At 43.7% G+C, this 17,499-nt stretch overlaps 1 protein-coding gene across 1 annotated transcript; it reads right to left on the reverse strand.

The window, feature by feature from the left end:
* Positions 1-338: 338 nt before the first annotated feature.
* Positions 339-1,102, reverse strand: LOC139786454 (uncharacterized). The gene is made up of 2 exons (XM_071725616.1): positions 836-1,102; positions 339-611 (listed from the first exon to the last, which is right to left on the reverse strand). Exons 1-2 carry the CDS (start codon positions 1,100-1,102, stop codon positions 339-341), a joined length of 540 nt encoding a protein of 179 aa, XP_071581717.1.
* Between the last annotated feature and the right edge of the window lie 16,397 nt (positions 1,103-17,499).

Below are 17,499 nucleotides of genomic sequence, written 5' to 3' on the forward strand. Positions count from 1 at the left end.
AAAATCATGGAGGCCTCTTTCAACTAATACTATAACATAAAACATTTTCAAAAAAATCGGAGATGCAAAAGCCCAATGGTGTCCGATTTGGCGTGGAACGCCCCATATGTTAAAAAAAATAAATGCAGTTTGTGTGTGTGTGAATTAAATCACATTGTCCTTGTGTATCCATGAATTGTGTGATCCATCGAATCCCAGCCATTTCACGTAGACCTCGTCATCCCTCCTGCGCAGTACTTTCTCCACGAGATACGTGTCCGGCTAAGTCGCGCGATGCAACTCGTGCTTGTAGAACGCTCCAGCGATAGATTTTCCGCGATAGTCCTCCAGTAGATAGGTTACGGATTAGTACGTTGCACTTTAACGTTGCACTTAAACACCTCGGTGCTCCAATTTGGCGTGTAACCCTTCTCGAAGACTGTCTTGTGCTTGCTAACGCGTACCTGATCGCCTACTTTGAACTTTGCCAAACCTGCGATGTTGATCGCGCTGTACATCGTGGTTAAGAGTCTTTTAGCGATTGCAGGAGTAACGTCGACGGGTCGCATGCCGATCGTTCGATGCTTGCGCGCATTGTACTTCGCGACGAGACGCGGTAGCTCGTCGATCCACTTGTAAGTTCCATTGAACGTAACATCTTCCACATGTTAATCTTTAACGTGCGATTGAATCGCTCGAGGACCGACGCCTTCAACACCGAATATGTGGAATAATGATTGATGCTGTGTTTCCTCACGAGACGTTACACGTCGGTGTTGTTCAATTTACTGTTGTAAAATTCCTTCCCCATATCGGTTTGTAAGTTTTTCGGACATCTCTCGCTCTCTCGAATTACCTTAGCGATAACTTCAGCCTCGCTTCCACCTTTACTCTTGAACGGTACAGCCCACGCGTACTTGCTCAGTACATCGATGACGGTGAGTATATAATAGTAACCTTTGTTGAAACGCGAGTACGGACACATCTCGACAATGTCAGCCTGCCACAGGTCGTCGTATCCCCGAACTATGACGTGTCTTCGTGAAAAATTTCTTCTCGCCGGAGCATGCAGTTCTTCGACGAGTCGTTGTTTCTCGATATTTTCACGTCCATCGAATGTCATGTTTTTAGCGGCGCGTAATAATATACGCAATGAAATTATATTATGATTTATATCTCAAACTTTTTTAACCTTTCAATAGCCGTTTATTTCCGTTCATTGTCCTTCAATAGCCGTTCTTTGTCTGCTGGCCGTTCTTTGTTCGCTAGCCGTTTATAGCTATTCGCTAGCCGTTCATAGCCATTCGCCAGCTGTTCATAGCTGTTTCGTCGCCGTCCGTTAACCGTTCATAGCCGTTCCGTTTGTTGCTATCCATTGTTGTTGTTGTTCGTTTCTGACTCCGCGGTAGTCAAATGCCGAGCTCGTGTATCGCAATCCGTAACGCTTGCAGATCCTTCTCGAACGCAGTCAGCTTCTCGTCTGACTCTTTCTGTTGATTGCTCAACATTTTAAAGCACTGATCCACGTATAGTTTGTTAACCGCGTCATCATCAGCTTCCGGTTGCGCCACGCGTCAAATCTTGCGCGACTTTGCGTCAAAATTGGTGGCAACCATACAAAGAGCGTTATCCCGCACGTAATTTCTGACTAATCCACTGCACTGATAGTTCGGTTGCGTCTCGCCTCGTCCGAGCGATATGCCAAAATTGTTGATCGGCATTTCAATGCTGATTAAATGGTTCGCCGACGCATGGTTTAATTTATAATAAGCCCAGCCTCGCGAAGTTCCTCGATGATCGATAGGATCTCGTTGTCGTGACCGTTGTGACCCGCTTGGCGCGAAGTGTCGAGCAATCGGAGACGATCCATCAGCTCGTTGGGGTTGTCCCAGTGCACGTAGTCGATCTTATTGTCGGTTAGCGTCATTACGCGAGGCATGCATAATCCCTTTCCAGATTTTTTCTTCTTGGATTCGATCGATATCAACGGTGCGATTACATGTTTATACTTGTATCTCTTGTTGGCCAGTACTCGTCGGTGCGCATCGTGCTTAGATTTATGAACGTTTGTCGCCAATAACAGGCTCTTGTACTTTTGCTTGTCGTCCTCCGTGTAGATGTCTTCATCGGGTATTCTCATGAAGATTAACACGTAAATACCGGGTGTACCGATGTACATCGTCGATAATTATGTTATCCGCGTTGTCCACGCTAAAACGTTTGTTACCGAGCATTATTCCATCCTTGCCGAGATAAACGCCAGACACGGTGTTTATCTTTGAATCGGCGCTCAAAAAAGCCCCGATGTACTTTTGACCCAGTGAACCCAAGTGATCATGCAACGTTTGTAGAAACGTTTCTCAACCCTCCGACGTTTGCAACTGCTTTTGAATGGACGTCGCAAGCGAGTCATCCGTTTCGAAAAAATCCACGTTTGCGAGTGATTCGGGAATTGTATGTTGCACGGTTTTCACCGTCGCGGACGGTGTGGAAGTTATCGGTAGTACATCCAGTGAAGGTTTCGATCGTTTCGATTGATTAGATTTACGCGGTGTCGATGAGAGATCCAACCAGGAGTCTGATCGCTTCCTCTTTCTCGGCGTCGCATCCTCCTCTTCCTCCTTCTCCTTCTCGCGCTGCTGAAAGAGTAACGTTTCGATCCCCGCGTCAGCGACGCTGTCCGACTTCTCTTTCTTCACCGAGATCGAGTTGTCTGCGATCTTTTGCAGCGGTCCGATGAGAGGCTTAAAGTGTGTGTCCAACTCAATGTCCTTCACGATCTTACCGGTCTTCAAAGCGCGAAGTTTCTTACGAATCGAATCACTCGTTTTCACAATCTCCTTCACGATCTTCTCGCGCTCGCGAATATTTTCGCTCCTGTCGATTGTGGCCATCGCGGAAAAAAAGCAGAGTGTTAATCTCACGTTTTAACCTGACGAGGTATCGACAACGACTGATCGCTTTTGCGGTATCGCGAACACGTTAAATTCTTTTCTGTATTGGCCGTTCGAAAGCGCGCTGTCCTTGTCTATCACTACGAATCCGTACTTGCGTTGCCAACAATCGTGGCACAACGTGCAAAATTCATCGTACAACATGTCGGTATTTACGTGATCGTTGTACACGTGTTTCAGATTGGTACAATCTTGTTTGAACAGGATCATTAGGTTCGCGTTGTCGCGTATCAGATGTTTAGGTGTTCTCGCGTACATCTGACAGAGATAGAAGCAGTCGACGCTCGAGTGCCTGCCCATTGAGAAGTACTCTCTCACAGCAGCATCTTGCTTATCGCACGCCACGTCATCGAAGACGAAGATTGTGTTTGGACGCGCATTGCTCGGCGGAATGACGTCACTGTTGTTAAAAAACGTAAAGTAGCCAATCTCTTCTATGGACGTTAATACATTCTCCAAGTATCGATATTTCGGTTGCTGCAACGATTTCGAGTACACGTTCTCGAAACTTACACCGTGCGTACTTTCCAGCAAGCTTATCAGAACGTTGATTTTACCGCAATTCGAGGGGCCGCAAATGATCGCGCGTATAGTAGTCGGTAGCATTGTACCGTGCCTGCGCTTCTCCGCGTTGCCTCCCATCGACCGTAATCTGTTGTCGCAATTCATCACGCGAATCGCCAACAGCTGTCGCACGAATCTCATTTTTTTCAAACTGTCGACTGGAGTTTCCGACCAAACGCTTATTTATTGGTGCGCGGAACCGCGAATCGCTCAGTAACAAAGATGTTTGTCCTGCTACCGAGACCTTCCGATATTCGCGATTTGAGCGCCGAACAGCTGCAATTTGTGCCGAAACCTGTTCTGCTGCGAATGTGTGGTGATCACGTCCACTACGTGTGGAACAAGCTTCCGGAACATATAAAGATAGATTCGGAAGTTCAGACCTATCGTCGCTGTTACGAACATTATAATCAACCGTGGCAACGATCGCACATCGACGGTCCCGCACCATTGATAAAGAACTGTGGCGAATGCCAACGAAAATAGGCAAAGGCTTATTAAATCGCGCTATAAACGCACTTCCGATCAAATTGCATATCCCTGGCTATCAGTTTTGTGGTCCGGGCACTCATTTAAAAAAAACGATTAGCAAGAGGCGATCAAGATATTAATCCATTGGACGCAGCGTGTCGCGAACACGACATAACTTATTCTCGGAGCAACAATCTCACCGAGAGACACGTGGCGGACAAGATACGGTAATTATGCATAAAAGGGACATCTTCTCCGATGACCTTGACATATGTTGTCAAGGTCACCCTCCTGAGTGACCTTCAGAAGGTTTTAGCCGGCGGTCATTGTTTATTAAAAAGTTATAAACAAAAAAAGTTTGAAAAATATAGCAGCTATTTTGAGTATTGGAAGGCATAAATGACTAATATATATGTCGAAATAGTTCACGCATACACTTTTCACGCGAGACGAGTTGTCACATGGGTTCGTGGCGCGCTTTACAAGCTCGTTTATTGTATATCGCTACAAATATTCACACAGATGATCGACTTTATCTTCTTTAATACCACCTCTACTTAAACGAGCTTGTAAAGCGCGCCACGAACCCATGTGACAACTCGTCTCGCGTGGAAAGTATATGCGTGAACTATTTCGACATATATATTAGTCATTTATGCCTTCCAATACTCACATATATTTAATGTACAATTTATCAACAATTTACTGCTTTAAATGTTGTGTTTTGGTAAAGCAGCGACTTTTTCGCGAAATAAAGTATTCTCTGCTTTAACAAAAAGACTAATATTTATCAACAATTTACTGCTTTAAATGTTGTGTTTTGGTAAAGCAGCGACTTTTTCGCGAAATCAAGTATTCTCTGCTTTAACAAAAAGACTTCAATTTATCAACAATTTACTGCTTTAAATGTTGTGTTTTGGTAAAGCAGCGACTTTCTCGCAAAATAAAGTATTCTCTGCTTTAACAAAAAAACGTAATATTAGTTGTTTATGCCTCTCATTGTCAGTACTTAAAATAATTGCTATATTTTTCAAACTTTTTTTGTTAATAACTTTTTAATAAAAAACAACCGCCGGCTAAAAACTTCTGAAGGTCACTCAGGAGGGTGACTTTGACAACATATGTCAAGGTCAAGATCATCGGAGAGAATGTATTATGCATAATTACCCAAGATACTCGCTAGGACGTGTCATCGCGAAAGACTCGACTCTCTGCGAGAGAGCTACAGCTACAGCCGTCTTGGTGGCCATGAAGGCTAAGCGGAAGCTCGGAATTTGAAAATGAAGACGAAGACGAAGACGAAGAAGAAGAGAGCGGATCCGAAAAAACGGATATTTCCGGTAGCGAAATACGGTGGTATCTTGCCGATTCTACCGTTGTTGGGGATTCTCGGTTCGTTGGTCGGCGGAGCGGCGGGAGTCGCAAAGGCCGTGAACGATAACAAAGCCGCGCGACGTCAGCTGGAAGAACTGAAATGTCACAATCGCGCCAAGGAAGGTCACGGACTTTATCTTGTTCCATACAAATGCGGGCATGGAGTCTCGAGTAAAAAAAAAGTCAAGGAAACGCTAAAAATTTCGAACGGTGTAACCACCAACGTACAACTGCAACAACTTGCAAAGCGTATGCGCATTCCATATTTTAGAGGTATTTTCATGCGTACTACCTTACCGACGGAGGGAGTGGTATCGTGAATTTGGATAACGCTGAGGGACCGGGTGGCATACGCGAAGAGGAGAGCTCGAGCTATATATTTGGACAGTTATGGCAATCATCGACCGCCGAGAGAATTGGTGCTGTATCTAAAGAACAACGTGACGCAAATCGACCCTTATGGAAAAATACACTCAACTTTTGGTGTTAACCGTTAAAAAACACCAAAGAAAAACCCTTAAAGTTGGGTGTGATTTCGGACCGCCAATTGAAGGTTAACCATCATTTGAAGGTTAACCTTCAATTGGCGGTCCGAAATCACACCCAACTTTAAGGGATTTTCTTTGGATAATGGTTAACCTTCAAGTAATGGTTAACCTTCAATTAATGGTTAATCTTCAATTAATTGTTAATCCTTAAAAATGACGGTATAAACCCTAAAAATATGAACCCTCAAATGAAAGTAACACCCAAAGAGAATATAAACCCCAGCCACTCTCCGGCGACGCGCGATAAGGGAACGCTGACGCGAACTCCGAAAGCAGATTGCTGACGCTTATTACCACGCGAAGATTTTAAATGCGCGAAACTCTATCTACGACCGGATGCCGTGATATCCACGATCTCGCGACCCCCAGGAGGCCGATCCTAGCAGCGCACGGATATGTCGTCGCGAGGCTCCTCGTGTCCGCCACCGACCGCCAACACCAATACGTTTCCGCCGCGTCCGGCGTATGTCGCGTCCGACGATTTGCACCACTGCCAACCCGAAAACCGCTACGCGTACATGATATCCGAGGACGGCAGGTCGGGGCGGGAGAAACGCGGCACTCGCGGCTTCACCGTGGCTGTTATTTACACACCAATTACTGTGGAGGGCAACCTCACCGGTCCCGCTGATTCCCAGGCGAAATCCGAAGCGTCGTCACAGGCGCCGGGGATGATCCATTCGCTCGGAATCCGGATCCTCAATAATACGCGAGAACTTTCTCGACCGAATTGTATTGCGAGACGTCTACTCGAGTCGGCGGGCGAACCAGGAGAGATCGAGCGGTGATCCACTCGATGTGAAATCGAAAGCGCGCCCCTCCCTGGGGGTTGCGCGATAATCAGGCGTAGTGTCGCGACCAATCGGGGCTGAGCGCGTCGCGGATCACGCGCGCGCTGTCGCAGGTATCCTGCAGGGGTTCTTTGCGCCCCCAGGCATCCTTGGCGCCATAGATTTTTCCACCCGATGTTTAACGTGTTCGGGCTCGACTCCCCTCGTCCGAAGGTCTCCTCGCGAACCGAGGGAACGCTGGCCAGGCATCCCGGGTCCACTTGGATGTCCCGGGGTTGGTTTGGAGGTAGCTCTCGCCTCCTCGGGGGAGAAAGGCCCTATCACGGCCCTGTCGGCCTCTCGCCAATCAGCTGCGCCGTGCGTGTCCGCCTCGTGCCCCGCGGTCGGACTCCTCACTGGGTCTCGCGATATCTTCGCGCCGCTCCGTCCCTTGCCGTGCTTGCCGTGGGTCTCGCTCCCGTCGTTGGCTTCCGCAATCCTGGTCCCGAAGCACGGTGCCTCGGCGAGGTGCCACATTTTCATACAATACAAAATAAAATAAAATGAATAAATGATACGCATTCTAAAGTTTCGGTAGGCCCCCTGGAGATTTCGCGGTCGCTCTCCTGGCTCGCCCAAGGGCGCAAACCTGCGCCTTGTGGCGGGGCGCTGCCACGCGCGGCGAACCGTCACGTCACAATATATATATATATATATATATATAATAAAGTTTTATTTCGTGTGCCAATTATTTCCACCAATTATTTCTGTTACGAGGTTATGGAGTGGCAAAGACAATAACGGGCGTTCGATTTGTTGCTCCACAGACAAAAGAAAAGGTTTATTGCAACGACTATTAATCAATAGTGTGTACAGATGGTTTCTTTAATAACAATAGAGAATACTTGCGGCGAGACGAGCGTGCGTGCTTCTCTCTGTGCTTGCACGTGAAGAGTGAGTGATAACCGTGAACCCGGAGACGCTAGCGCACTCACAGTTACCAATCGAATAGCATATCGGTATCATGGTACTTACTAGACTAACTGTCGGTAAGATGCCATAAGGCGTCAGTTTAAACTCAATACTCAATACTCCCTCTCGCCTTTTGCCATCTTACAAAAGAAATATCTATATAAACAAAAAAACTTTCGGACATTCTTCCACGCGCTTAACATCTGTTTAACAAATTCCATAAGCTAATCTAAATTTATGAAACTTCTCTCTCGATAGAGGTTTAGTGAGCGTATCTGCTAATTGGCTATCCGTCGACACATATTGTACGTCAATCTCTTCGTTCTTCTGCTTTTCACAAGTAAAGTAAAATTGCACTTCTACATGTTTAGTGCCCTTAATTGACTCGGGTGTCTTAACAATAGTTATTGCTCTCTGGTTATCACAATAAACCACAGTTGGTTCCCTCTGAATATTATAAAGATTCTCTAGTAAACGTCTAAGCCAAATTATTTCTTTCGTGACCGAACAAAGAGCTATGAACTCTGCTTCCGTTGTTGACGTAGCAGTGACTGTCTGTCTCTTCGAGCTCCAGGCTACTGGACCTGAGTTTACAAAACATATCCACCCAGTAGTACTGAGCCTCCTATCAATGTCACCTGCAAAATCTGCGTCACTGTACGCAATCAACGTCGTGTCTCGCGAACCACAGCTGAAATTAATTCCATAATTAGCAGTTCCCTTTAAATATTTCAACACTCTTTTTACAGCATTCCAATGCTCGATCTGTGGATTTTCCATAAACCTGCTTAAAAATCCTACAATGTACGCAATGTCTGGTCTTGATCCTACCATTAAATACATCAAGGAACCTATCGCTTGCCTATATGGGAAGGCTGTATTCTCTTTAGTGTTCTGACCTACACCAGACATTTTAATTCCTGATTCGGCAGGAGTGGAGACGGGATTACAGTTTTCGTGATTGAAACGTTTCAGAACTTCGTTAGCATAGGAATTCTGATGTATCTTTAGCTTTTCTCCGTCTCGACTCCTCTCGATTTGCAAACCAACGAAAAACTCCGCTTTCGAAAAAGTAATTCTAAATTCCTTGTGCAACGCGTTTAGAAAGTTATACATTTCAGACACATTCTTTCCGCAAAAGATCCCATCATCTACGTATACGCCTAAGTATAGTCCCTTTTTTATTTCAAAGAAGACACAAGGATCTGCATTTGATTGAACAAAGTTATGAGCTTTTAAGAATTTTACCAGTTCTGTATTCCACTGCTTGGACGCTTGCTTCAGTCCGTAAATGGCCTTGTAGAGCAGACATACCTCGTCACCGTCTTCCTCGCATCCAGTGGGTTGTTCCATGTAAATTGGCAAGTCTAGCTTTCCATGCAGAAAGGCCGTTTTGACATCAAATTGAAATATTTCCAAGTTGTATGCTGCTGCAATGGATAGCAGCATCCGAACTGAACTAAACCTAACTACTGGTGAGAAGGTCTCGTCATAGTCAATCCCTTGCCTTTGTGAATATCCCTTGGCCACTAATCTAGCTTTGTATTTCGCAACCTGGCCATCTTTCTTCAACTTCTTCTTGAACACCCAACGGTTTGAGATGACGTTGACATCCTTCGGTCTAGGGACTAGTGTCCATGTTCGATTCTCCATCAATGAGTCAAGCTCTAATTTGATTGCTTCACGCCACTTGTCCGAATCTTCAGCTCTTAAGGCTTCTTGAATCGTTGTTGGCTCTGAACTCGCCATGAAGGTTTCAGCAACTATCGCTTGCTCGTATTCATCAGTGTCACTTGACCTTGAACCTTTTCTCGTCGGGTATGGTGACCTCGGTATCGGAAGGCGTGGATTCTTGTACTTCCTCGGAGTCTGATTGGTCTCATCTACTGCTTTAGTTTCTTCTTCATCGGGGACTGATAAAGTGATCTTCGGCAGGGCACTCTCTACGACCGTCTCTGGTTCTCCGTCCTCGTGAAGAATGACGTCTCTTCGTATCAGGATCCTTTGGGCAGCTGGATCGTAGACTCTGTATCCCTTGTTTCCATCACTGTAACCAATCATTAGACATTTAACTGAGTTCATATCCCATTTGGTCCTCTGATCCTTTGGCACATGGACATAACAGTGACTTCCGAAGACTCTTAAGTGTTTTACGGACGGTTTCTCTCCAAACCATTTTTCAAAGGGCGTTAACCCACTCAGAGTTTCTGATCCCGTTCGATTCTTTAGATAGATTGCCGTATTAGCAGCTTCGGCCCACAAATAGCGTGGAATGTCTCGACTGTACATCATTGACTTAGCTGATTCTATGACAGTTCTATTTTGGCGTTCGATGAATCCGTTCTGTTCCGGAGCTCTGGGTGTCGATGTCTCATGTTTGATACCTCTTTCACGCAGGAACTGTTTGACCTCTGCATTGCAAAACTCCAGACCATTGTCAGTCCTGAGCTTCTTGATCTGATGCCCGTCGGCTCGTACTTCAGCATAAAACTGCTTCAAATTCTCCAGCACGTCAGTCTTACTCTTGAGAAAATAGATGAAACAGTACCGTGAAAAATCATCCTTCAACAGCAAGAAATAGTTTGCACCTCCCAAGGATGCTGTGCTCATTTTTCCACATAGATCCGCATGGAAAATCTCGCCTGGAACGGTCGATCTTCTAGCTGTTTTAGGAAAAGATTGCCAATGTTGTTTCCCATACACACAGCCCTCACAGAAGAGATTACCGCCATCCGTGTCATTAAACTGCAGGTCTTCGACTGTTTTTCTGTCACGCATCTGTCTCAACATCTGATAATTCACGTGACCGAGACGTTCATGCCATATTTTCAGGGACTCGGACATCGCCAGTTGGATCTCAGCAGCATGGAGTGGTTTCAGGTTAAGCTTGTACAAGTTGTCATTTCTTATACCATCCATGATGAGCTGTTGATTCTTCTCAAACAGCACACGATTACCACCTTCCATAAAAATGACTTTAATACCTCTTTCTGTCGTTTTGATGATCGAAAGCAGGTTCTTGCTGAGCTTGGGTACGTAAAGTACATTTGTCATAGTGTAAATGGCTGTTTTTCCATCTGCATAGCTTACCCTGACGTCAATGTCGCCTCTCCCTCTGGCATCAATCCGCGTGCCATCTCCAATTTTAACTGTGTAGGTGTCCTCAGAATATTGCTTGAAATTCTTGAACCATTGCCTGCGAAACGACATATGTTCTGTCGCACCTGAGTCTGCATACCATGTATCTTCCGTCTTTGAATCGTTGATTGAATCAACCATGAGAAGCTTGGCTGTGTCGGCAGCTTGAATCCCATCTGACGATTTCGATTTAACAACCAATGACTCATTCGCTCCTTGCAGTGCCTTCTTCTTTTTCTCACATTCACGTGCCCAATGTCCAGGGATGTGACAGAAGTTGCACTTGCCAGGCCTTCTAGTCAGCTTACCTTTATTCTGACCGTTCTTATCGTAGGCAGTGGCTGATCTTCTGGTTTTCCTGGCATTTGTAGCCAATGCCTCAGACGCTTGATTCTCACCTCGTGAACGCAAATTCAACAGAGTCTCCTCATTCACCAGATGATCAGTGAGTCTTTCAATGGTCTGATCTCTTCTAGGCACGGCATACCATGCAGTTCTAATGTTGTCGTACTTCGCTGGTAGGCTTCCTAGAATCTTTGCAATCACCACTGGATCCTTTTGTTCCAGATCCATGTCTTTCAATCTCTGCGCCAAACCGGTCATTCTGGCTATGTAGTCAGCCATTTTCTCTTCTTCGTCCATTTTACAATTAATGAATCTGTCTAGCAATACCTGCACAGACTGATCGCTCTTCTCTGCGTGCACTGCCCGCAGTCGTGCCCACATCTGTGCGGAGGTCGTGCAGTCGGTCATATATTTTAGCTGTTCCAACTCTAGACCTCGCATTAGAAAAGCCTGCGCCGCACGATCTTTCTCTAGCCAAGCCTCAGAGTTCACGCTCGGACAATGTACCTCACCTAAAATATACGGCATTAGTTTATTATCTGCCATATATATCTCCATTTGTCTCTTCCATAATTGATAGTTTTGACCATTAAACTTATGGATACTAAATGCCTTGAGCTCTGCCATTTCCATTCGTTAACGTATCTGGCTTGACACGTGCACTGGGCCCATAACCTGTTACGAGGTTATGGAGTGGCAAAGACAATAACGGGCGTTCGATTTGTTGCTCCACAGACAAAAGAAAAGGTTTATTGCAACGACTATTAATCAATAGTGTGTACAGATGGTTTCTTTAATAACAATAGAGAATACTTGCGGCGAGACGAGCGTGCGTGCTTCTCTCTGTGCTTGCACGTGAAGAGTGAGTGATAACCGTGAACCCGGAGACGCTAGCGCACTCACAGTTACCAATCGAATAGCATATCGGTATCATGGTACTTACTAGACTAACTGTCGGTAAGATGCCATAAGGCGTCAGTTTAAACTCAATACTCAATAATTTCAGAAAGTATTGGTTTATTGGTTTATTGGTTTATTGGTTTATTGGTTTATTGGTTTATTGGTTTATTAACACAATAACATTTAAACGACATCCAACGATAAAGGGATAATGGCAACACTGATTAAATCGACATAGAACATTAAAGGTCAACACCCTGTTAACACCAAACCAACATCCAACGATGAGGATCAATCTCCAACCTACACTAAACATTGAGGGTTAATCTCCAACCTACACTTATCATTGAGAATAAACTCCCAATATACACTCATCATCGAGGATTAAACCCTCAACTTACCTAAACCTTAATGGTCAACACTCAATCTACACCTAAATTTAAGTGTTGACACTTAACTTTGATGACAAACACTAAACTTACGCCCAAATTTGAGAGTTAACACTCAAATTTGAGTGCTAACCATCAAAATTGAGTGTACTTTTTCATAAGGGGAGTACAATCGCACACCTTATCAACGATACGATCAGAGCAATTGTGGACAACTGTGTCTGCGCTTTCTACAAACGGTTGACGATTAATTTAAAGACTGGCGTTGCACTGTTTGAACTCAGTATTCATTCAAACATGTCACTGACATTTACGCTCACCGGCAAGAGTAGCATCCTCGCGGTAAGATACTTTCCCACCGTGGATTTGAGCGATGGCGATTACGAGCTCGGTCTGACAAATTTCGAAACCTATTACACGATACCGAATGTAAATTCTTCGAACAATAAATTCTACTTTGACGACAAGGAGATTACCGTTCCCAAAGGATCGTACGAACTGCGTAGGATGTAGACACGTATTTGAAACAATCAATTTTACAATTGGACCAATCCAATAATATTGCGAGAAAGAAACATGTCGGCGAAGATGAAGAGTATATCCGTTAATTATTCGAGCCAACAACTATACGATGAAGAGTGAAATCAAGTGTGCTTATCGGGTAAATTTCATCAAATCGAACAACATTGGATCGCTGCTGGGATTTTCAGCAAATCGCGTGCTTGGGGCCGCGACAATCGGTACGAATTGGACGTACCGATAAATATCATCAGCGTAAACATCATTCGCATAGAGTGTAACGTGACCGCGGGAGCGTACAGCAACGACAAGTACGTGCACACGAGACGCGAGTTTTCACCGAGTGTGCCACCGGGATATAAGATATCGGAAACGCCGGCACAGATTATTTACCTTCCGATCATCGTACGGAGCATTGCTGAACGAAGTGGAGAAGGTGCAACAGACGAGAAATAAAATTAGAGAGACAATCCGATCGCCAAAGAAGAAACTCACTGCGTCGAACGTTGAATTTTTGAAATCGTTGGGTTTCGTCGTACAAAATGGCTAATATCTTAAACATTGGAGGTGAACCGATCTTTGACGATAGCGTCGTCAAGATTGAGACTCATGCGTACAATCCGTACGCCAAAACGACGTTTGGACACAACGATGAGATAAGAATACCCATTCAACAGCAAGATTTATACACGTTTCCGTGCGAAAGCTTTCTCTACGTCAAAGGAAGATTGATAATAAAGAGAAGGAATGACGAGTCTGAGACAACGCTTGTAAATAATTGCGCAGCGTTCATGTTCGATGAGATTCGATACGAGCTCAACGGCGTGGAGATTGATCGCAACAGAAACGTTGGAATAACCAGTACCATCAAGAACTACGTATCGCTATCGTATGGCGATTCTCAAGTCATGCGGAATGCTGGATGGGACGTTACATTAAGCATACTGGAAGGATACTTCAACTTTTGCGTACCGCTCAAGATGTTGTTGGGCTTTTGCGAGGATTACAAAAGCGTCGTTGTTAACGCTCGTCACGAATTAATTTTAATACGTGCGCGTAGCGACAACAATTGCATTGTAGGAAACCCGGCAGCGGAGCCGGAAATCGAATTGTTTAAAGTACAATGGCGAATGCCTCACGTTACGTTAAACAAAGTCAATAAACTTCCTTGTTACGGGCCTTGGGAAGCGGGCGATATCTTAGTGCCAGTTTTCGTTCATGGGATCTACGAGTACCCCCTCTTGCAGAGCACGACTAAGCATTCGTGGGCTGTCAAGACTGCGACTCAGCTAGAGAAGCCGCGATACGTTACTTTTGCGCTGCAGACCGGTCAGAAGAATATCATGTCTCAAAATGTTAGCGTATTCGATGACTGTAATTTGACCAATGTCAAGCTTTATCTAAATTCCGAATTTTATCCGTACGATGACTTGAACCTAGATTTGAGTAAAAATCGATACAGCCTCCTTTTTTATATGTATGCGCGTTTTCGTAAAACTTATTACGGATACGATTACAGTGATACGCTTTGCAGCGTGTATACATTCCTGACGCAAGGACCTTTTGTTGTCATCGATTGTTCGCGACAAAACGAGTCTGTTAAGAGCGACACCGTGGATGTGCGAATAAAATTTGACTGTAAATAAAATGTACCTGCAAATACTACCGCCTATTATCTCATCTTGCATGATCGCGTAATCGAATACTGCCCGTTGTCTAATGTAGTGCGCAAATTCATGTAAATCGCAATGTCAGCAAATATTCTGATATAAGAGAGACAGATGTACCGCGATAAGGTATAGTACAGACCGTTCCTTCGTTGCATCATGATCGTGCCAACGTTTGTCGATCTGCAAGGATTCATCGTCGGGATGAGATTTGTCGTAAAGGTGGTAGCGGTGCTGAGAAACGGGACCATTCTGGCGCATTACATCTTTACGTGCCCCATGCCGTGGAATCTTCTTACAAAATCCGACAAGTCATGTACTTCCTGGGTGATTGCATATCACCATGGATTACCATGGGATGACGGAAACGTGTCGTATAGCATGGTAAAACGCCTAATTACATCAGCCGTGCTTGGTACAGAAGAGGATGACGAGACGCCGACTCTCGTGTACGTCAAGAGATGCCAGAAACAAGAATGGTTGGTGGATCTGCTTGAGAATTATGCAAGAGAAAACCTGATCATCGAGACTTTGAATGCGGATTACAAAGATATCGAATTTTTAAATAATCTAGATGTTACTAACACTATGCGATGCGGAAAACATGTTAAGAATTGCACATTACAAAATGTATTAAAATTATTTAACTGGTGGTCGCGACGCCAGAAAGAATTGCGATCTTTTTAAAAAATAAATTATATATAATTTTTACAATGCTTTATTTTCTTTTCCCCTTTCCCATTAGTTGTTAGTGGTTGATACGTGTTCGAAAGATGTTAGCGTTCTTTTTAACGTTGTCCGAGTGCCTTCTTCCCTCTCCTAATTTCCCCCGCCACATCATAATTTTGAAGGTAGGGTGTTGTCGCGTATACTCGGTTAATTTTCCATTTCTTAGTCATTTGTAAAAATTTTTTTATAACTTCTACGTAAGCAGCGCTGACATTGGCGCTTGAAAATGTTGAAGGAAGGGGAATTATCCCTTCTCTTCCCTTATAATTTTGTTACACCGAAGAGTCGTACGCGATCCTTACACATTCAGTCTCCCATCAGTTACCCGTGTAAAAACGATTCGATTCTTGTAACCAACAGCAATGTACTCCTCTGAGGGAAGCAGGACAAGTATGAATTATTACGTGCCTAATCCTCGTGAAGCTCCATCGAACCGCAATACGTATGTATTACTTTGCATAAATTTTTCAAAATTTATTTTTTCCATAAATCATTTATTTACTTCATTTTTCTACAGTTTCAATAAATCGGAACCTCGTTATACGGCTAATCTTCGTGAAGTTTCATCGAACCTGCGCAATACGTATGAATTACTTTGCATAAATTTTTCAAAATTTATTTTTTCTATAAATCATTTATCTACTTTATTTTTCTACAGTTTCAATAAATCGGAACCTCGTTATACGCCTCGTATCTTGGGCAGACGATTTGCCCTGACAGTCACGGCTTACAAGTATTTGGATATCGGAATCAATGTGGGACCTACATCTTTTGTGGAATTGATTCTTGGCGATAATCGGGAAAATCAGATCACGCTGCCTCATGCAACGTGGACAACGATTATAGAAAGACGCATGGATATCGAACAGCTTATGCAGTCGACTGTCGGTTCATCGCTGTCTATTCAAGATCTAGTTGTAGAACTCGTCAAAATGCGTGACGCTAATATCGCAAAACTTACGTTGCACGATACATACTTATACATAATACCAGCAACTATATTAATTTTATTCGAAATCGAACAATGTGTCGAACATGTATATTTTCATCTATGTTAGAATATACAGTATATTAGTAATAAGTATAAACATTTCGTAACCATCTTACAGCAAATTGTATCACGGATAAATGTCAGGCAAGTAAATACTGCGTGAGGTGTCCGATAGAAGTTCGCTCAGATTGCGAACTATTACTTTGCATTAGATAATATTGTATATAAAGCAAAATGTAAATAATTAATAAAAAATTAAAATATCATATAAATAGTGGCAAAATTATTTTTTAATCTATCTCTTCCGTCTCCTCCATACCTTTATTTTCATCAACGCGTTCTAACATTAACCTCCTCTATTTTCAAATTATATTATTATTATATATATATATATATACATATTATATATACAGGGTGATCCGAAACTATCGTTTGTCCTTAAAATGTCGTATTCCTGACTTAATTTTGAGACGATTTTTCCTTTACCAAAACTTTATCCGAAGCTTAGTTTTTGAGTTATTACGAGAAATATTCAGCGAATTACGGAACGAGTACGGAAGGTAGGCAGGGGCGGCGCGACTCACCGTCCGACGCGGGTGATTATGTGGGGTGCTCGCTGCGATCAGTGATCGGTGCTTGCTACACGCGATGGATGTACACACGATACGCGTACACACACACACACACACACACACACACACACTCACACACACACAATTACTCACTCATTCATTCTTACCTTGCAGAGATTCGATGTCTTCATACTGCTGATGAATATTTGCTTCATGACCGTTGATGTCAATGAGACGTTCCCATGACACGCCGAGTAATTCTCAGTCATCGAACGATTAATCGGTAATAATTAACAGCGATAAACCGGTAGATTTGCTTATTAATCTTATCGGTCAAGTGCGTGAGTAAATCCGTGAACGTGTCGATACGTGATACAATTTGTCAAAGAAAAAACTTCTCGCGTATTAGAAGTTTATTCTTTGACAAATTGTATCACGTATCGACACGTTCACGGATTGACTCACGCACTTGACCGATAAGATTAATAAACAAATCTACCGGTTTATCACTGTTAATTACTACCAAATAATCGTTCGATGACTGAGAATTACTCGAAGAAAGAAACACATTACGCACAATCACATCACAGTAAAAGGAAAACTTCTACTTGATTACA

This window comes from Temnothorax nylanderi, unplaced genomic scaffold (assembly GCF_030848795.1).
Source record: "Temnothorax nylanderi isolate EJ_2023f unplaced genomic scaffold, tnyl_v1.0 TNYL_tig1040_pilon, whole genome shotgun sequence".
NCBI lineage: Eukaryota > Metazoa > Arthropoda > Insecta > Hymenoptera > Formicidae > Temnothorax > Temnothorax nylanderi.